This window comes from Pipistrellus hanaki (assembly GCF_964339955.1).
Source record: "Pipistrellus hanaki genome assembly, chromosome: 18".
NCBI lineage: Eukaryota > Metazoa > Chordata > Mammalia > Chiroptera > Vespertilionidae > Pipistrellus > Pipistrellus hanaki.
This window is the reverse complement of record NC_140520.1, coordinates 30,167,221-30,190,125: the sequence shown is the minus strand read 5'-3', so window position 1 is coordinate 30,190,125 and position 22,905 is coordinate 30,167,221. Positions and strand designations below refer to the sequence as shown.

The 22,905-nt window shown below is 36.5% G+C and overlaps 1 protein-coding gene across 3 annotated transcripts in view; it reads left to right on the top strand.

Annotated features, from left to right (window-relative positions):
• The window catches only part of LOC311612391 (membrane cofactor protein-like), a 73,153-nt gene that overhangs the window by 11,794 nt on the left and 38,454 nt on the right, over positions 1-22,905 (top strand). The window contains exons 7-15 of one of the 3 annotated variants that reach the window (XR_014793285.1): positions 2,910-3,098; positions 3,645-3,747; positions 6,633-6,718; positions 9,753-9,935; positions 13,768-13,803; positions 13,920-13,973; positions 17,578-17,628; positions 19,344-19,378; positions 19,848-19,874. Coding sequence is in view for 1 of the 3 variants with exons in the window: in XM_084865295.1 (XP_084721421.1) it covers positions 2,910-3,098; positions 3,645-3,747; positions 6,633-6,718; positions 9,753-9,935; positions 13,768-13,803; positions 13,920-13,973; positions 17,578-17,628; positions 19,344-19,378; positions 19,848-19,865 (755 nt within the window). In the remaining 2 variants the exon portion in view is untranslated. Of the gene's footprint in view, positions 1-2,909; positions 3,099-3,644; positions 3,748-6,632; positions 6,719-9,752; positions 9,936-13,767; positions 13,804-13,919; positions 13,974-17,577; positions 17,629-19,343; positions 19,379-19,847; positions 19,944-22,905 lie in introns of those variants that run through there. The other 2 variants (XR_014793286.1, XM_084865295.1) reach the window with 2 other exon arrangements.

The window sequence follows — 22,905 nt, the reverse complement described above, 5'->3', positions numbered from 1 at the left end:
CACCCAATGCACACACTGCACTTGGCTCTTTCAGTGGCTGTGCCTCCTGGGCAGACATGGCTCATGCTGCAAGCTTTCTTTCTTTCTTCCTTTCCTTCTTTCTTTCTTTTCTTTTCAAATATATTTTATTGACTTTGTTTTTTTTTTTTTTTTTTTTTTGAGAGGAAGGGAAAGAGACAGAGAGCTAGAAACATCAATGAGAGAGAATCATTGATCAGCTGCCTCCTGCACACCCCCTACTGGATGTGCCTGCAACCAAGGTACATGCCCCTGACAGGAATCGAACCTGGGACCTCGCAGGCCAACACTCTATCCACTGAGCCATACCGACTTCGACTGCAAGCTTTTTAAAAATCTCCCCAAGAAGGCAGTGACTGGCCTCAATGTGCCCTGCACCTTTTGCTGAATGGCCCCAGGCCTGGCCTGGATGGCAGCTAGCCTCAAGTCATGGTGTGGCTTCTCCCATGAGTCTCCTGACTCAGTATAGGCATTTGCCAACTGGGGATCACTTGTAGCTCCTACCAGGTGCCCTTGGCTGGGCATGGATAGTGGCTGACCTCAGCCTAAACTGGAGCCTCTCTCAAGATGCTCCAGAAACAACCTCAGATCACCACAGAATACCACTCTATCAGCTCCACAAAAGGCACATCCAAAGGGTAGTCTTAGAAGGCACCAGGAGTACAGAACCAGCCCTCACAAAGGTCATTACCAGTCTTCAGAACCAGTCACCCTAAGGGACAGCTCCACCTACTGAGGAGCAAACAACAATCAAGGTTGAACTACAACAGGAACTACACACAAACCACACAAGGGACAATGCCACTGAGCCACTGGGCGCCAAAAGGAAACCTCTTATATAAGGCCACCCTGACAGAACTGATAAATGTAGCAGATCTTTTTAATACATACAAACAAAGAGGAGCAGCCAAAAGGAGACAAAGAAGCATATCCCAAATTAAAGGACAGAAGAAAACTCCAGAAAAAAAACTAAGCAAAATGGAGGTAAGAAATCTACCAGATGCAGAGTTCAAAGCACTGGTTATAAGGATGCTCAATGAACTTTGGGGGAAGAATAGATCAACTGAGTAAGAACTTCAACAAAGAGGTAGTAAACATAAGAAAAACACACACCATAGAAACCATGAAAGTAACCACTCAGAAATGAAGACTATAATAATTGAAATGATGAATACTCTAGAAGGAATCAATAACAGTTTAGATGAAACTGAGGACAGAATCAGTGATTTGAAAGGCAAGATAATGGAAAGCACTCAATCAAAATAGCAAAAAGAAAAAACTCAGAAGTAAAATATCAAGTAGCAATATAATAGCTTTACTGTAGAAATATGTTGAATATACAAATCAACCAGCCACCTTAAGAAATGATAGATAGATAGCTATAGATGATAGATATATCCTTGCAGAAAAGAGAGAGAGAGAGAAACATCAATGATGAGAATCAATGATTGGCTACCTCCTGCATGCCCCCTACTAGGGATGGATCTGCAACCCAGGCATGTTCCCTGACCAGGAATCGAACCATGACCTCCTGGTTTATGGGTGGATGTTCAACCAATGAGCCACATCCATTGGGCTATGAACTTAAAAATTTTTTTTTTTAACGATTCAGAGGGCAAGAACACAGCGCAAGAGCTAGGAGCTTAGCCTGCAGTTTTTTCCTAATAGGCAGTGTGCATGAAAGACCTCAGTAAACAATGGATGCTAGACTCAAGTTATGAAATTGAACCCAACTAAACACAATCAGTACTTCTTGGCAGGCATACATTTTTCTCAGGGTTGACATATGAAACATATGAAACCTTATATTTTAAAATACTTTAACCCATATTTTGATCTATGAAATGCACAGCACTTACATATTTTAAAAAATATATATTTTATTGATTTTTTACAGAGAGGAAGGGAGAGAGATGGAGAGCTAGAAACGTTAATGAGAAACATCAACCAACTGCCTCTTGCACACCCCCTACTGGGGATGTGCCCACAACCAATGTACATGCCCCTGACCGGAATCGAACCTGGGACATTTCAGTCCGCAGACCGACGCTCTATCCACTGAGCCAAACCGGTTTCGGCATAGTGCTTACATATTAATCACCTGTTACCATAGCATCTCTTGAGGAACAACTTCATGCAGAATGTAGTAGAAAAAGGACACATATGATTTACAACCTTTAAGAACTTACCTTCTTAGAGAACCCTGGGGTTTCATGAGACTGTGTTTCAAACTGTGAAAGAGTAATGTGGCCCGACAGACTCCAGATGTCTTTATAGGAGAGTTGTGAGTGTGAGATGAATTCAGAAAAAAAAATGGAGAAGGACACATATCTGTGGATATATTTTAAAATAAAAAAACCATTGCTGCTGTCTCTTCAATTTACTGTTAAATGACTTTTCACCTTATTCTCAAGCTCATCAGATAATATTTAAGGCGCAAGCATGGCATAGCACTACCACCATCACTTGGGTGAAAGCTTGAAACAGCCGAAATCGGTTTGGCTCAGTGGTAGAGCATTGGTCTGCGAACTGAAAGGTCCCAGGTTTGATTCCAGTCAGGGGCATGTACATTGGTTGTGGGCACATCCCCAGTAGGGGGTGTACAAGAGGCAGCTGGTCGATGTTTCTCTCTCATCAACATTTCTAGCTCTCTATCTCTCTCCCTTCCTCCCTGTAAAAAATCAATTATATATATATATATATATATATATATATATATATATATATATATACACACACACACACACACACACACACACACAGTCATTTAAGATCTTTCAAAAACCTTTGCTTTTATTTACCATCTACCGTGAAGCTACATCCAGACCACAGACCCTGGCTGACGAAAAGAGTTAAAATAATTTACTCTCACGTTCTTATCTCATGCCTAGGTGCCTGCGATGAGCTACCGACATTCACGACTATGAAACTAAAGGGCGATGCTGCGCCCCATTACGCCCCCGGGGACACAATAGAATATGAGTGTCTCCCAGGATACAAGCATCTTGTTCCTATTCTTCCCATGTCTGCTGTTTGTGAGCCTGATAACACGTGGTCACCTCTCGAGGAGGCTTGTACAAGTGAGTTTGCAAAGCTTTTCTTTTTGTTCCTTAGACGTTTTCACACATTGTAGGCTCAGTATGTCACTACTGTGAGGATGGTTAACTCCTGGGAAAATATATTGTAGGTAGCACTGTTTCTGAAATTTTCCCTAGAATCTCTTCCTTGGCAATTGGTTGTGAGGGGATATGTGAATTTTATTTTTATTTTTAAAAAATATATTTTATCGATTTTTTACAGAGAGGAAGGGAGAGGGATAGAGAGCTAGAAACATCGATGAGAGAGAAACAACGACCAGCTGCCTCCTGCACACCCCCTCCTGGGGTTGTGCCTACCACCAATGCACATGCCCTTGACTGGAATGGAACCTGGGACCTTTCAGTCTGCAGACCAGCGCTCTATCCACTGAGCCAAACCGGTTTCGGTGATATGTGAATTTTAAATTTGAGCTTTTGATAGGTAAGGAAAGAAAATATTCCCATGAATTCAAAAGTGCCGTGTCCAATTTTGACTTGAATCTGTATTGCAATCGGTATAAAACAACACATTTGGCATTTTTCTTTCAGAAAAATTATGTCCACCGCTAGCAGATGTTCAAAATGCCCAAGTATTTTACACGCATGGAACTTTTCAATTTGGTTCAGAGACTCATTATACTTGTAATGAGGGGTAAGTAAGGTGCTCCATTAGAGGACTAATGTAAATGTTACTAATCTTATTTTGGGGTATTTTCTTAAGCATTCCTATAATGTGGACTTCTTCTTGCTTTCTGGGTGACAAGTTACACTGAGAGCTAATGTATGCTTTGGCTTTTTATGGAGACAAAAGATATGTAATGAATCGAAAGAATTTTAAATTAAAAGAAAACAAAATAGTATAACACTTACTATATATAATACTGCTATTGTTAGCATTAAAAGTATAGTAATCATGGTGACTTTATCCTTAACAATAAAGTGCACCCTGTATAAAATGGCCCACCCTGAGAACTGAAAGAGGGTTTGTAGAAATGGGAGGTAGAATTTCCAAGCAAAAGTAATCTAACCTCCATATTACACTGTCAGGTGTTTCCAGACAAAATTGACCTGGGTAGCCAGTTTCTTAGGTGAAAAACCTTATTTTTGATACTGCTACAATGGAGCGAAAGTCTCAAAAACAAGTGCTGAGCATTTAACAGCAGGCTTTTTCTATAGGGCTCTTTTAATAGTGTATATTTGAGATATTGGAAATTTACTTTTAAAATGTGCATTTAGAGGATAAATGTAATACACTATAAAAATGCAATGTGCCCTGGCTGGTTTGGCTGAGTGGATAGAGTGTCAGCCTGCAGACTGAAGGGTCCCGGGTTGATTCTGGTCAAGGGCACATGCCCAGATTGTGGGCTCAATCCCTGGTGTGGGGCATGCAGGAGGCAGCCGATCAATGATTCTCTTTCATCATTGATCTTTATATCTCTCTCTCCCTATCTTTTCCTCTCTGAAGTAAATAAAAATATAAAGAAAAAAAATTACTGACAAAGAGGGACTGACTTCTCTCATTGTGCTGTTTGTGTTCTATATGCTTTTAAGCTTTGGGCGGGTATCACTCCCTTTGTGCATTAGTTTTCTTTTGTGTTTAGCTAACTTTTTATAATGAAATGTTGAAATTTCTTCCTCATTCCCTTTTATGTATTTTCTATAGTGATTTTGTCTGTGGTTCCCATTGGAGTTGCTTTTAACATTCTAAAATTATAACATTCCTATTTGAATTCATACCAATTTAAATTCAATAAATTACAAAAAAAGAATCCTTTACAGCTCCATCTCCACCTGTCTTTCATCAGCATTGGGAAGTTTCAGCCTTCATTTCTTCCCAAGATCCTTTCTGCCCCTCTCTGTCTTCTCCTCCTAAGCGTCCCAGTGTGCTTATATACTGGTCTGCTTATGGGTGTCCCCCAGGTCCTAAAACATTCATTTTTTTTCACTATGCTCCTCCAACTCAGTAATTTCCATAGTCATTTCTTCTCATTGGAGGATTCTTTCTTCTGCCTGCTCAAAACGGCCTTTGATTTTTCTAGTGAATTGTTCTTTGCATTTATTATTCTTTATTTTATTTATTTTTGTGTGTGTGTCACTATTTATCCCTTTCATACTTTATTTCACCTCTACCTGCTGTGGGAGTGGGGTGGCAGGCTGCCACTGTGCTGAGAGCTGAAATTGACCAATATTCATGCAATTTATTTTTCCGTATTTCCTGTAAGTTGCAAGCCTCCAGAGTTCCAAAAACAGTAGCGTTGGGCAGATTGTAGCAGAGAAATTGTTGTCTAGTTGGGAGGCAGAATAGCAGTGCTTCCTACTGTGCCATCATCCTCAAATTCTCTCTCTTTTTTTAAAAAACAATATATTTTATTGATTTTGTACAGAGAGGAAGGGAGAGAGATAGAGACTTAGAAACATCGATGAGAGAGTGTCATCGATCAGCTGCCTCTTGCACACCCCCTACTGGGGATATGCCCGCAACCAAGGTACATGCCCTTGACCGGAATCGAACCCGGGATCCTTCAGTCCCCAAGCCGATGCTCTATCCATTGAGCCAAACCGGTTTCGGCAATCATCCCCAAATTCTCTCTTAACACATTATAATATAGGGTCGATTGTGAGCCTTGGGGACAGTCACCTGGAAGCAGTTCCAGGCAGTTCCAATGTCTATTTTGTAATTTGATCAAGTGAAAATATCTATAGTCAATAATTATAGAGAACCTGCTAGATACTTTGAGGGGTACCAAAGGCTAAGATATAGACTCTTCTCAAAGAAGTTGTAGCTTTACTGAGAAGGCCATTTTTATACAGAGAGGTGTGTCAATGGGAAATAGTAAATGCGAGTACCAAAGAAATAGACTTATTCATGTTTATTCTAAAGGGAGTCCAGAAGAACGAAGTAGTACTCCTTGACTTTAAATCATCAGAGATTTCATCAAATAGGAGTATTTCTGAGCTATTCCTAGGAAGGTATTGCAACCTGAAAAATATTCATAACACCAAAACTTACTTACTGCATTCACCCTGTCCCAGATGCAAACTCATGTACTACTTTAAACAACCCCAAAGAACATATATTATTATCCGTTATCTAAATGCAGAAATCGAGAAAGAGAAACATTATGGGACTTGCCCAACACAAATGACAATTTGGTTTTGGAGCGGGGACTCAAATCCAGTCAAGTAAGATCAAAGGACAGATCTCTCTCTGTTCATGCTTGTCCTGACTGAGCAGAATGATGTGAGCAAGGGCAGAGAAGTGAATGTTGATGTAATTGCGGGTATAACGAAGAGGCCAGGCTGACAGCAATGGTAAATTTACTTAGACATTTTGCTCTAGACCAATACATGCTCACATTCAGAATTTCTCTTTCATTACACTGCAGATTTGGTGAGCACATTCAGTACATGCCACTTAGGACACGTTTTTCCCTGAAACTACTGTGGTACAGTAAAAAAAGAAAACATACAAAACTTGTTTTTATTGTGAGTCTTCCTTTTAACTGATAAAGAAGACAGTGATATTTTCTCATGTAGTTATAGGTTAATTGGAGCAAACATTCTATATTGTAATCTTTCTGGAGATGATGTGGAATGGAGTGATAACCCCCCACAGTGCGAAAGTAAGTATATTCTCTCTTTAGAATTTAAAGAAGTAGCTCTCAAATTTTTGGCCTGGTGACCCTGTTATGCTGCTAAGTTAACAAATACTTCCTGGAGATCTTCTGAAGATGTGTTAGGTCTATTGATATTCATTATATTGGCATTTAAACAGACATTTTAAAGATAATTACATATTAACCCATTTTTACAAACAGTAAGCTCAATACATATGAACAAATGCAACATATATTTTTTTTTTCATCTAGTAAGAAATTTTCAAAGCAAAGAGTGAAGAGAGTGGCATCATTTTTACATTTTTTTTCCAAAAATTTTTTATATCTGGCTTAAAAGTTAGCCTGAAAATTCATTCTATTTATTATTAAACACTCCAAAACCACCAGAAATTTTCACCATACACTCTTAGGATGAAACTGAGGAGAAAAAAACACAATAATATCTTGATATTGTTAAGTATTACTAAATACTACTGTAAATCATTGATTTAGGAATAGATATATTTATAAAGTATAAAGCATTTTTCAACTAGCCAGGAGTTTTAGTTTAATCATAGATATATTTTCTCACTAAGTTACCAGTTCTCTAATTATGAGAACAAACCTAATCATAGCCTTTTGGAAAAATATAGGTATTTAACATAACTTTTTTTTTTTAAAGAAAATTACTTTTATTCTAAAAGTTCATTGCATATTACTTCCCAGTCAGTTTGGCTCAGTAGATAGAGCATTGGCCTGCAGATTGAAGGGTACCCAGCTCAATTGTGTTAGGGGCACACTCCTAGGTTGTAGGCTCAATCCCCAATAGGGGGCAGCCAATCAATATTTCTCATCATTGATCTGTCTATCTCTCTCCCTCTCCCTTCCTCTCAGAAATCAATACAATATATTTAAGAAAATGAAAGTTCATTGCACATTAGTATTTTGATTTGGGATAATATATTTTCTTGTAGAAACTTTCTTCTAGATGGATATTGGATCCACAACTGGATTGTAGATATCATATATAAATGACTGAAGACAGTTCACAGGACATTACAAATACTGTCTTCGTCCTTCACCTTTTCTTTTGCCTTCTATGTCTTCTTTTTTCTCTCTTTTTAAGGGATTTTGTGTCAACCACCTAGAGAAATATGAAATGGAAAAATGCACCAAGAATCTCAAAGATACATTTGAATACAATGAAGTAATTTATAGTCCTAATCCTTCAAATGGACCATATGAATTCACTTATCAGAGGGAGTGAACCAGATGAATATTCACTTATTGAAGGGAACAGGCTTCTGTGTATAAAATATGGAGTAGTGACTCTCCTCAGTGTAAATGTAAAAATAATTCCATTTACTTCTTTCTCTCTGTTTAAATCATATGTAAATACTTTCAAATTACTTTTACCGAAGAAAAACAAACAAAAACCATATGTGCTTGCTCCTCCTGTTACATCGGTTCCTAATTTAATTCAATATAGGTCTAACAGAATAAAAATTAGTTCTACTTTTAGAGTTCCCCACCCTTCACCCACAAATTCTTGGTATTTCACTGTATACATTGTGAATTACTTAATGTATGCATGAATTAAGATTTTTGGTTTTTTGCTTGAAAGCATCAAAAAATTACACTCTGGCTAAAAGATATTTAAGGCAGTTGGAAATTGAAAAAACACCTGAAGAAAAGCATTATTTACAACAGATTATATAAACTTTAAAACCAAGGCTATAACAAGAGACAAAGAAGGCCATTTCGTATATCAGAGCCGAGATAAGGAAGCAACCTAAGTGTCTGTCAATAGACATTTGGATAAAGAAGATGTGGTACATATATAGGGTGTCCCCCAAAATGTATACACACACTTTCCATAATCATAAAGGCAGTGTTTGCTAAAGTACATTTCATTTTCAAAATTGTGCTCTGAGCTGTTAAAAGTGTGTGTACATTTTGGGGGAGCACTCTGTATCCAATGGAATGTCATTTAGCCGTAAAATGGGTGAACTCTAACAATTTTCAGCAACATGGGTGGAGCTAGAGGGCATTGTCCTAAGTGAAATAAGAGAAAGACAAATACCACAGGATTTCACTTATATGTGGAATCTAAAAATATGAAATAAGCAATCAAAAGAAACTTACAGAGAAAAACTGAAGGTTGCCAGACAGGATGGGGATTTGATAGGAGGCTCTGTGAAAAAGGCAGAGGAATGAAGTACAAATTGGTAGTTACAAAATAGTCCTAGGTGTGTGAGGTCTACACAGGGAATGTAGTCAAGAATATTGTAATACCTGTGTATGGTGCTCAGCTATATAAATGTCTAACCACTAGACCGTCTACCTAAAACTAACATAATATTGAATGTCAACTCTGATTGAAAAAAATCCTGCTAGACACATACACACACACACACACACACACAAAAACACACACACACACACACACACACAACCCCCCTCATGCATCCCCCCAAGATAATGAGTATCAAAAGTTTGTTTGGCCGAAACCAGTTTGGCTCAGTGGATAGAGCATCGGCTTGGGGACTGGAAGGTCCCAGGTTCAATTCCAGTCAAGGGCATGTGCTTTGTTTGCGGGCACATCCCCACGAGACAGCTGATCGATGTTTCTCTCTCATCAATATTTCCAGATCTCTATCCCTCTTCCTTCCTCTCTGTAAAAAATCAATTAAAACTATTTTTTAAAAAAGTTTGTTTGAACTGACCCAGAACTTGCATCTGGTAATCAGACCTTTCTCAAAACTTGCAGTAGAAAAAAATGTGAAAAGCCAATAAGCTCTGACAGTTTGTTTTAGCTGGGAAATAAATAAATAAATAAATAAATAAATAAATAAAATAAAATAAAAAATTGTTACATTTCTCTCAATCTGTTTGCTGAAATTAAAATGCATAAATGAAACCTTTCTTATAGAAAATCAACATCCTGCCTTTCATTCCTTGTCTCTGTGTTCTCAGTGGAAATTATGACTTTGCACTAGTTTTTCTCTCCTTTGTTAGAGCAGCACATTTTCATTAACTCTGAAATGTCTTCACTTCTCAGTGGTTAAATGTGAGATTCCAGTGGTTGAGAACGGCAGACTGGTGTCAGGACATGAAAAAGTGTATCATTACCAAGCAAAGGCTGACCTTGAATGCCTGGAGGGTTTTGACCTTCAAGGTAGCAGTACGATTATCTGTGGACCTAACAATGATTGGGAGCCTCAAATTCCAACGTGTATTAAAGGTATAAAGGGTATTTTTTCCCTTCTTGTTTGTTTTTAAAGCTTTTATTTCTTTAACATTAAAAAAAAAATCAGTGACGCAGGATAATGGGAAAGAAGCCATTTCAGTAATTAACGCTGTCTTGTATTCATTTCCATGACAGAGGTATGACATCCAGTGTACAAAGAATTCTTCTCTTGTTATTTTATATGTTTCCATGGGTTCTTAGCACATTCTGTAAACCACACAGGTGTGTAAGTTTCTGTTGTTTGGCATGTTTATGTGTAAAAATATATAGTAACATATTTTCAGGGTAAATTTCATAAGTTCCTAGCACATTCTATACATCATATATATAATGTGTAAATATATATCCATATATATAAAATATACAAAAACCGTTTTTCAGAGTAAGTTTCATAGGTTCTTAGCACATTCTGTATATCACACAGGTGTATAATTTCTGTTGTTTGGCCTATTAAAGTATGAAATATATAGCAACCATTTTTTTCAGAGTACATTGAATGATTGGAGTTTACACCTAAGTCCAGAACGAAATGCATAATTTTATACAAATGAAAGTAAAGCAATAATGCCCAAACATTTGATCCAACCTACATTACTTCTTTAGCCAGTGTTGTCTCCTCGCAGGTCAAAATCTACAATTTCCCATTTCTCAGGCTTAGTAATTTCCTGCTTATCTTTTCAAAATTCTTTAAATATTTAAACATTGGTGATTTTTCAAAAATATTTTGTATCTCTGGTGATTTTTCACTTGTCATTTTTAATAATGAAGGGAGAAGTACATACTTACAGCTATTTTAGTTGTTATACTCAGTGCCATAGTCAGCTCATACACAGTTATGTGACCTTGGCAAGCTGTGTCAAGTTTAAATGTACTTACTCATAGGTAATGCCTTCCTTACTGGGTGGCAGGATAGTTAAAATGTCATGTATTCAAAGCACTTAGCACAGTGTCTGTCGTTTAGGAAGCTCTTAAAGGAAACTCATCGATTTACAGCATCACTCCAATCAGTATTCGGGAATTGGAAGGTCTATGGCTTCTGTTTTTGTTTTTTTTCTTTATTTATTGTTCAAAGTATTTCAAGTAGTGGTACATATGTCACATTTTTCCATCCACTGGCCTCCCCCCAGCCTCTCCTACATGCCCTCACCTGCCCCTCTCCCCACAGTGTCTTGTATCAATTGGTTATGCTTATATGCATGGGTGCAAGTCCTTCGATTGATCTCTTACAGCCCCCCCCTCCCACCCCCCCTCGCCCAATCTCCTCTGCCTTCCTGCTGTAGTTTGGCAGTCAGTGCAATGCTTCTTTGCCTCTGTATCTATCTTCCCCCCATTTCTTTCCTTTAAAAAATCTCGCCTCTGCAGACCAGAAATAAACATATAATAACAAAAAATCTTTGAGTCCCAGTTTCAATGTCAAACAGTTTCTTATGCGTACCTGTCAGCAATGATATCTGGATGGTGGGCACATGGTGTTCTGTTTTCATAATTTGTCTTTTTTATGTGTCATCAACTTCGCTATTCAATTCATTTTTAAAAAGTGATCTGGTGACAACTGTACAGGGCATCTTGGTACTAGTATGGGACTGTTTCGTTTCCATTTACATGTTCCCACTGAACTGCAACCATTTACATGTTCCCACTTAATTGGAAAATTTCAAAATTTCTGCTGTCTCCAGAACAAGACCCATGTTCCTATTACTCCCACCTCTCCTCACCTCACCTCATACAATGACTGTTTTTCTCCTTACTGGGAACTTTTAACTTCGCAACAAAAATACATTTCATAATTGAAAGGCAGAGTGAAATGGAGGACTTCTTGCATGGACTACCCATCAGCTGCTCTGCTTAAGACTTGCGAGATGATTTTCATGCGGTGGAAGGAATTATTTTCCTGATTTCAGTGCTGCTATCTCTGGCTTCCCACTGGTTGCAGTAGAAGCAAGAGGAATACAATAGTCACCATTTCTCTGTGGTTTTGCTTTCTGCTATCTTAGTTACCTGCAACTGTGGTCCAAAATATTAAATGGGAAATTCCCAGAATAAACAATTCATTCGTTTTAAAATCCTCGCGATTCTGAGTAGCATGATGAAATTTCATGCTAGCCCACTCTGTCCCACCTGGGATGTGAATCATTCCTTGGTCCACTGTATCCAACCCACTTCATCTCATCACTGTAGGCACAAGGAAGAGTATAGTACAAGGATATATTTTGAGGATGAGAGACTACAGTCACGTAACTTTTATTATAAGATATTGTTGGATTTGTTTTATTTGGTTATTAACTATTGTTGTTAATCTCTTACTGTGCCTAATTTATAAATTAAACTTTATTATAGTTATGTATGTGTAGAGGCCAACGTAATATACATTATATATACATACATACACACACACACACACACACACACACACACACACATATACACATATACACTGAGTGGCCAGATTATTATGATCTCTGAACGCATAATAATCTGGCCACTCAGTGTATTTGTATCTCCAATGGATACCAAAAGTATTCTAGACTTTTACTTGAGATCAACCACCTAGTTGCCCTGAGCTTTCTGTCAGCCAGTGCAAAGGGGAAACCTGATCAGGTGCACGATTTATAGTATCTTTGATATCAAATAAATGAGATACTCAAGAGAAGCATACTGAGTGGCCAGATTATTATTCATTCAGAGATCATAATAATCTGGTCACTCAGTGCATATACATATATACATATACACACACACACACACATATATATATACATGCATACACACATACACACGCATACACACACATATATGTATATATGTGTATATGTATATGTATATGTATATATATGTATATGTATATGTATATATATGGTTTGGTAGTAACTGTTATTCCAGGCATCGACTGGGGGTCTTGGGACATATCCCCCATACATGTGGGGAAACTACCTTAGTGTGAAGAGTATTAGCTTGGGCTGATTTCACTCAGAGTCCTAGTTTGGCTCTGATTACTCAATTATATTATTTCTATGGGTTTTCATTTTCTATCATTTAATAATGGTGTTGAACTCAAACAAATTCTAATACTGGCTTCTAATTTGTTCCTAAATTTTTGTTGTCTTAATATTTTAAAGGATTCAGGGGAATTATGCATGCTAATATGGTATTTAGAACACCTTTTTATAACTCCAGTATATCTGGTAACTGGTAGCCTCCTTGAGGACCTTAGTTGAGTGTTGTGAGGTGTCAGGGAGAAAGAGATGTTTTTTTTTGGTGGACTGGTACATTAAAATTGCATGTGAAGTTTGTATTCATCGACCCATCGTGTTTACTCACAGGGTCATACAGTTATATGCATGGTGGGATAGCAGGTTTGCAGATATGCCCCTTTGAATGGAGTTGACCATAAAAATGTATAAAGGATTTCAAAACAGTGATACAATTTAGTGTACCCAATAGGAGATAATTAAATATGGAGACATTTTATGAAGAAGATAAACGGCAGGAATCTTTTCTTACATATCAAAGACTCTCAATTATTTTTTGTCATCAGTTACAGGAAGACTTTGCAAAAAAAGGAACACTAGCAACATACAATGTGATAAGGTAGATGTAATCGTGCATATATGAAAAAAAAAATGTCCATGAAAAACTAAGTAGAAAAGGAGGAAACTTAAAAATCATGTATTATGGGATGACTTGGATGTGAATTTTTAAAAAAGATATACAGGTTTACTCTGAGGATGTTATTTTTATGATTTATTATTAAACTTCTAAGATTTATGTTATAAAATACAAAGTTATAATAGTAAACATTCTTATGCAAATGTTTTTATGTATTTAGGTGACTTTCCAGAAGTAGAATTTCAAAATTTAGAAAGTAAGTGTATTTTTCATTTTGAAAAATAATCTTTTAAAGTAATTTTAAAAAATCAAATTAAATGATTAATTTTATGCTGGTAAATCTGGTAAATAGAATCAAATTTATCTTTCCAGATGTCACTCCTGCTAATCAGGTCACGCCTCCTCCAGTGACCATCAGCACTCCAGGTTTGGTAACTCTTTTTCTTACTTACATTCTTAAGAAATTCAGCCAAAACCGGTTTGGCTCAGTGGATAGAGCGTCAGTCTGTGGACTGAAAGTTCCCAGATTCGATTTCGGTCAAGGGCATGTACCTTGGTTGTTGGCACATTCCCCCAGTAGTGGGTGTGCAGAAACAGCTGGTCGATGTTTCTCTCTCGTCGACGTTTCTAACTATAGTTATTCCTCTCCTTTCCTCTCTGTGAAAAATTAATAAAATATATTTTAAAAAAAGACTCAGGAAAGTGGTACTACACTGATTCCTCCAAAAATAATAATAATAATAAGAAGAAGAAATTCATAAGGTGGTGGGTAAAAAACAAAACAAAAACATGTCATGTATTAATTTGCATTTCTTTCATTAATCAATGAAATGAAACATTTTGGGTCTATATTTATTTATTTATGTTCTAAAATATTTTATTGTTCATTTACCAGAACTCATTTTAAATTAAAGTCTTTTTGATATGAAGTGAACATTATTTTCTAGGTTTCTTTACATTGCCTTATTTTTAATAAGCCATTTTTTATTTTAATTTTTAATTTTTTAATTATCTGAAGTTTTCCATTTGTCTCCTGTTACCTCAATTGACTCACCCCCACCCCAGCCATTGCCACCCCGGGCAAGCCCCCGCTGCCCCAGTGTGTGTATCCATTGGTTATGTTAATGTGCATGCATACAAGTCCTTTGGTTGTTAATAGCCACTTTTTAAAAGATTTTATCCAGTTTGAGATATATTGCATTTTTGTACATTTTCATTGTATAAGTAGCCTGCAGATTAATTTGGAAAATTTCATACATTACAAAAGTATACAGAGTAAAAGATAGTTTCCTCTTTTTCTCGTCCATTACCTGAGTTAATCGATAATAGTTTAGGTGTCTTTTCATCTATTTCTATACACCAATATTCTTATTTGTGCAATTTTACGTATTTTGTGAGGTTTTTTTCTTTTCTTTTTCCCCCCAGAAATGGCATCATGCTGTTTATATTTTTCTAAAACTTGCACATTTTATACTGTCTTAGATTAGGGGTGTGTTTAGATTTGGGGGGGCGGTGTTTAGATTTATTCCTACCCTTTGGATGATTACTTTGATATATGACAATTTTTATTTAACCATTTTCCTATCAGTGGTCATTTATATGTGCAGAGGTTTTACAGTAAGTTGGATTTATTGACTTTTTTCTCCTGTGTTTTTATTATAAAATCTGTAGGTCTTCCCCACGCTCAAATTACAAACACTTCAACCATATGTTCTGATTGCTTCTTTTTCCCCCTTTTTTAATTTTTTTATTGATTAAGGTATTACATGTGTCCATATTCCCCATTGCTCCCCGATCCCATTCCCATACATGCCCTCACCCCCCAGTGCCTTGCGTCCATTGGCTATGCTTATATGCATGCATACAAGTCCTTCCATTGATTCTTACCTTCCTCTCCCCTCCCCAGCCTTCCCGCTGTAATTTGGCATTCTGTTCAATGCTTCTCTGCGTCTGTATCCAGCTTTTTGTTCATCAGTTATAATGTTCTTTATTATCCATAAATGAGGGAGATCATGTCTGATTGCATTCTTTGCATTAAATTGTTGGCACATCTGAAATTCATCATGGTATATGGATTGATAGGGTTCCTTTACACTCCACCCAATCTCATGTGTTGTCTGCTCTCCTACTGTTGGAAGTGTCAGGTTTAACATACATTAAATTCATTAGTGTTCTAGTTGTCTCTGTTCCCTTGAATTCCGCCCATGCCTTTGACAGTACCAAATAATTATTTCTCACTGTACTACTATCTGTTAAAATATCTGTCAGGACAGTTTCAGAAATGTTGGGACTCTATATTCATTTTTGTAGAACAACTTTTATTTTACTTTATTTTTTATTTTATTTATTTATTTATTTTTACCATTTTAACCATTTACAGGTACATTTCTATGGTATTAAGTACATTCACATTGTCATGCAAACCGTTACTACTCCAAAACTTTTTAATCATCTCAAATGGAAACATTATACCCATTAAACAATAACCCTCTATTCATCCTCCCCCAGCCCTGATAAGCACTGTTTAATATTCTATCTATGAATTTGACTATTCTAAGTATCTCATTAAAGTGGAATCACTTCTGGCTGATTTCACTTAGTATACGAGGATTTTCTGTAAATGGTTTTTTCATATTGCAATTTCCTTTAATTGTAGATGAGACTCTAAATCATTTAGTAAGTCTTCTTATGTTTTAATTTTAAGTAGGGTCACATTGAATCCACAGGTTAATTTTATCTATTTTTTATTGATCAGCATAGACATACAGGTTTCAGGTGTGGGTTTCTACACAAGATCTGTATATTGCTCCATGCAACCATCACCAAAAGTCAAATCTCTTGTCACCTTATATTGGGACCCTCATCTCCCCTCAGTAGATGGTGCTAAATAGCATAGCAAGATTTTATTTTTATTTTTTTTTTACTCTTTGCAATCTTTATTTGTAAGATTTATACTTGGTCCATTGATGGATCACTGCCTACCACCATGATATATTTGATGTGTCTGCCAGCGTAATAGCTTGCCATAAAAAATCTGTTCTGCATGTTTTGTTGTTGTTGTTGTGGTTTATTTTTTTAAATTATTATTGATTAAAGTACATATGTATCCTTATTCCCCCATTATCCCCCCCCCCATCCTTCCCACTCATGCCCTCATCCCCCTGGTGTCTGTGTCCAATGGTTACGCTTATATGCATGCATACAAGTCCTTTGGTTGATCTCTCTTCCTCCTCCCCCCTACTTCCCTCTGACCATTCGTAATGGTCTGATCAATGTTTCTCTGTCTCTGGATCTGTTTTTGTTCAACCGGAGAGCATTATGCTAAGTGAAATAAGCCAGTCAGAGAAAGAGAAATATCACAAGATCTCACTCATTTATGGGATGTAATGAACAACATAAGCTGATGAACAGAAACAGAATCGCAAGGTTTATACCTCTGTGATCTCCCAGTCTTGAACCTCCGTGGCTTCTATAAGACAGTGCAGCTGTGCTGCCTGGGGGTGAGCTTTGTTTTGCCTTCACCACAGTGGCAACCCCTGACCTCTTTGTGGGGTGGGGTCCATCCCATGCAGCTCTCTTAGGGTTCAGTCACAGAGGGATACAGGGGTTCTTCTGCAACAGATAATATACTCCGGACCCCACTCCACGGGCCACAGGTGAGTTTTGGGAGTCCAAGTGGCAGCAGGCCCCTGTGGTTGTGTTTCTTTGTCTGAAACACCAGCACCTGGCCTGACAGCGGGGAGCCGCAGGGCAGAACCCTGCCACTGGCTAATTTTAACAATGAACTAATGATAAATTCGCTTGCCCTTCCAAGAATATTGTTATAGGAAATATTAATGGGTAGGAAGAAGAACTCTGATGATGTTGTATATAAATTTATAATACTTCATACTACTTTTAATGAAAAAAAACCTTTAAGATAACTTATAAAAGAAAAAAATTGGTAAGAGGTTTGTTTGTTTGTTTTTACAAAGGTTTTATTGTCTTTACTTTTTTAACTTCTTCTTTTGTTTTTTTTTTGTTTTCCCAGGGAAACCCTCTGCAAATAGTACACCACCACCTAAAGACAATAAGGAATACGGTATTATTTTGATGACTCTGCATTATGTGGCCTTAGAGTTCTACATGGAAATATCATATTTCAATTGTCTAGAGCAGTGGTAGGCAAACTCTTTAGTCAACATTACCAAATAGCAACAGTACAACGGTTGAAATTTCTTTTGAGAGCCAATTTTTTAAACTTAAGCTTCTTCTAATGCCACTTCTTCAAAATAGACTCGCCCAGGCCACAGTATTTTGTGGAAAAGCCCCACTCAAGGGGCCAAAGAGCCACATGTGGCTTCTGAGCCACAGTTTGCCGACCACAGGTCTATAGTTAGAGAAGGAACAATCTGTCTCAAATGAGTGATAATTGACACTAGTATTTATTTCAGTGTTGCAGATACTATGACAAATGTAAGCAGTAGTATGTAGACACCTGTAGTTAACACAGTTTTAAAAAAATGCCTCAACTTAGGATTCCTAATAGGCTGAGGTCACTTTTTCAATGGCTATGTTTATACGCAAGTTAAAATTTATAGAACGTAACTTGCTTTTTATGCGATCATGTTATTTTGTGATGGTAATTTATAGATTAATTTCTTCCTATTCATACCTGTATATCCAAGCCTTAAATACCATAAGTTGGGTTTGTATTTTTCTACAACTGGCTGATGCAACACACTTTATGTACACCCCCAAGGTTCACACAACACATGTTAAAGTATCCGATAAAGTAAAGTTGTACCATTAATGAAATATAAATATTTCTAGATGAGTAAAATGAAAAAAAAATATTGCATTTATTTATTTTAGATGTGTTTAATAAGGTTAGCCTTTTCATGAAACGCACCTTAGGCTTGTTATGTTCTCCCCAGAACACGGTGGTCCCACTGTCATTGTGTCAGTAAACCCATTGCCATCTTAAGATGTTAAGATGACAATTTTTTATAAAAATGAAAAGAGTAAAATTGACAATTACTTATAAAAATGAAAAGAGCAAAAGAAAACATAATATTGTATTATGTTTTTATAGAAATTTAATTGAAACTCTGGCAGCTTAGAAGCAGAGATACTGCTAACATTACCAAGAATTAAGATGTGGCAGTTTTATTTATTGCTCTCTGGATAGTAAAAAATGTATGTTTAAGTTTCTAAGCATACTTTTTTATCCATGTGCCCTTGTGTTTTGTTTACATTCTTAGAATCTCCTTAATTATTATGACTATATCATACTATTTCTTTGGAAAAAGATATACGGATGGGTTGATGATGAGATAAAGTATTGTTTGTGAAGGCTACAGGTAACATCTGTGTGACAGAATAAGATAGCTATTTATTATGACTTATTCTACAGGCCAGCTTTTGGGAAAAATATACATATATAAATTCAATCCCTAATTATATTATAAGAAATGACATACTGACTATGGAACTAAACCAACTAGAAAGAGATGACATATTTTTAAAACAAGTTTTCTCTAATATAATGAGCCCTATGTGTTCTAATAATATCCTTTACTAGCTAACCCAGTGTGGTAGCTCCTGCACCAAAACAGTGTTGGGCCCTCAGCCTGGGGTCAAATTAGAAGGGCTCTGTGATCAAAATGAGCTGGTGCATCAGCAGTCACACTGAAGGAGACTGAACAGTTTCTTTGATGTAGTTTGTAGATGGACTGACCTACATTTAAATATAGCAACTATCTGGAGACGCACAGGTGCTAAATTACCCTCACACTGGTTTCTTTTATTCCTCAGGTGGAGGACTCATTGTTCTGATGGTTCTTCAGCAAGTAAGTGTCTCACACCTGGATACCACTTAAAATATCACTGTGGAAAAGTGCATTTTTAAAAATGACTTCCCAGTTTCTACAGTTTTTATAGCTTCAAATTAAGTAAACCAGTCTATATGGAATACTGGTGATTTTGTATTTTTCTACATTCCATATTTCCATTTAATAACAAACCCTATATAGGACATCTTTTAAAAAAAATATGATTAGTCATATGAGTTTTCATCCCAAATATGCTTTGAGTAGTATTCTAAATTAAGCAAGAACTCTTGTCTGGCTTACTGTGGACTCTGATTCCAGGGAATTGCATTTAGACAGTGGAGAGTCCAGATAGAATATGAATGTATATGCACTTAATAAAATAATATTTCTGCCCACTGAAATGTAAGCAACATTCATTCCTTCTGCTGGTTGGAACTGGGTATCCGTTTTTAGAGTTACATGTCACTTGTTTTCTGGTTTCTTGTAGGTCTTGGCGTTGCAGTAGTTGGCACCGGTGTGTACAGGTATCTTCACATCAGCCAAAGAGAGTAAATTAAATGTATTTCTAGAACATATCGGTGCTTCTCACTCTTTTTTGAAAAATATATTTTTATTGACTTCACAGAGAGTAAGGGAGAGGAAGAGAGGAATAGAGAATCATCAATTGGCTGCCTCCTGCATGCCCCACAATGGGGAATGAGTCTGAAATACAGGCACGTCCCCTAACCAGGAATCGAACTATGACCTCCTGGTTCATGGTTTGACGCTCAATCACTGAGCCACACCGGCTGGGAAGTGCTTCTCACTCATGCCATACTTTTGTGAAGCCTTTCTTTGCACTCTGTATTTTATGCTGCCTTTTAAAAAAATGTGTGTTGTCAGAACTGCACTTCTTGCTAAGAGTATTTTCAGCTGCTTTTAATGTCATTGGAACAAGACTAATCTAAGCAGAATTGCTTTAGCTACTATGACTGTAAGAAAAATGTGTGGGGTTTGAGGTTTAAGTTCTGCAGAGAATCCTGGATCTTTATGGACCCTACAACCTAAAATGATTTAACTGCCAAGGTATCATTCAGAATTGAAGGAACAGTAAGGAGTTTCCTGAACAAGCAAAAACTAAAGGAGTCCATCACCATTAAAGCAGCTTTATAAGAAATGTAAGAAAGTATGACCAAAATATCATAGGTAATGACAAATATTTAACAAAAGCACCAAACCAGACATTTAAAAGTTCAAACAGTAAAAGGCAAAAGTACCAAATTCAACTTACATTTCAAAGAGTAGTTAGGAGAGACACAAAATGAAAAGATCTTAAATATGACATCAAAAACATAAAGCATAGGTATGGGAGTAAAAGTGTAGTATATTTTAGACTATATTAAAATGTAAATGCCTATCCATTTTTAATAGATTGCTATATATAGATCAGCAATTTTCAACCAATATGCCACAATTTTTTTTTTTTTTAACTTGCAATACCTGACTATTTAGTCAGGGGCACTGACCTCTTTTCCCTGAGGCTGTCATTTAAAGAAGTGACAATTGTCAATAGAACAATAGCCACCTGGTGTGAATGAATCAAAATTATATCTCAAGTTTTTTGTCAGGCCAGCAAAAAAATATATTTTTTGATGTGCTGCAGAATTTTAGTTAGTAGCTTGTGTGCCAGGAGTTGAAAAGCGTTGAAAAGAGTAACATACTAGTACATAAACCTCATGATAGCCACAATCCAAAACCTATTAAAGACACACGAAGAATAAAGAGAAATTAAACCAAGTAAAACAATAAAGAAAACCAGCAAACCACAGGGCAGGAATCAAAAGAAGAAAAAACCTGCAAAAACATCATCAACAACAAAAAACAAAGTGACAATTAGGACACACTTATGACAACTTTAAATATAAATATATTAAATACTCTAATAAAAAGGTATAGGGTAGCTGAATTGATTAAAAACATAACCCATCTCTATGCTGTTTACAAAACACTAACTTTACATGAAAGATTCATTCAAATTGAAAGGAAACGGAAAGGATATTGCATAAAAATAGAAACAAAAAGCTGGCATAGTAAAACTCAGTTCAGACAAAATACAAAAGAATGTAAAAAGAGGCAAAAGGAGCATTACATAAATATCAGATTTCAATAATGAAGAGGCTATAACAATTGTAAATATTTGCACACCCAACGTAAGAACCCCTAACTATATAGAGCAAGTATTAATGAACATAAAGGGAGAAACACACAGTGACACAATAATGGTGTGGGGATCTTAATACCCCACTCACTTCAATGGAGACATCATCTGGACCAAAAATTCAGTAAGGAAATGCACTTTAAAATGTCACATTAGACCATATTGACTTAATAGACATTCACTGAACATTTTATCCAAAAACTGCAGAATACATATTTGTAAAAGCACATAAGGGACATTCTTCATGATATTCCATATATTAGGCCACAAAATAAGCCTCAGTAAATTCAACAAGATTGAATTCAAGTACCTTTTCTGACCACAGTGGCATATAACTAGCAATCAAGTACAGAAAGAAAACTCAAAATGAACATAAATGTGTGGAAGCTACACATGCTACTAAAGAACCCTGGACCAAAAAGGAAATCACAAGTACCTTGAGAAAAATAAAAACGAAACACAACTTTTCAAAAGGTATGGGATGGAGCAAAAGCAATTCTAAGAGGAAAAGTTCATAGTCATAGACGCCTCAAGAACCAAGATGCATTGCAAATAAACAATCCAGCTTTACATCTAAAGGAATTAGATAAAAAGAACAAACAAAACATAAAACAAACAGAAGAAATTAAATAAAGCTCAGAGTGGGAATAAATGAAAATAGAAAATTTAAAAAAAGACAATTGAAAAGATCAATGCAAGCTAGTTCTATGGAAAGATAAAGAGAACTGAAAAACCTTTAGCCAAACTCATCAAGGAAAAAGAGAGAACCCAAATAAAAAAAAATTATAAATGAAAGTGAAGTTACAGTTGACACCACAGAAATAGAAGGAATCATTAGAAAAGCTCTACAAACAATTACTTGCGAACAAATTCCACAATTTAGAAGAAACTGATAAACTTCTACATGCAGATAGCTTTCAAAGACTGAACCAGGAAAATAATCCAGCTGACTAATTACTGGCAATGAAACCAAAGCAGTGGGCTCAGTAGAGTAATGTTCCCTTGTCCTTTGTATCAAAGCTATCTGCTTCCCCTCCCCTCTAGCGGCTGTTTTATAAAGGCAGCGCAAGGGTCATGTAGAGTCTGTTTTGTCCACTTACAAATCTGTCATTTACATTGATATTTTTACACTGCACGCTGCATAGGATTCCCATAAATACTGTTGCTACCCACTTAGCATTTATATTTTTCGAAAATTCCACATCTGTGCTCACAGCTTTAGTGACTTCTTTGGGATAAATGCCAATCAGGAATGGTGTAAAAGCCATGTCCCTTTTAAAACCTTTAACATACAACAGTTATATAAAAATGAGAAACTTGAGGATATTGCTGCTCCCCGTACATTGAG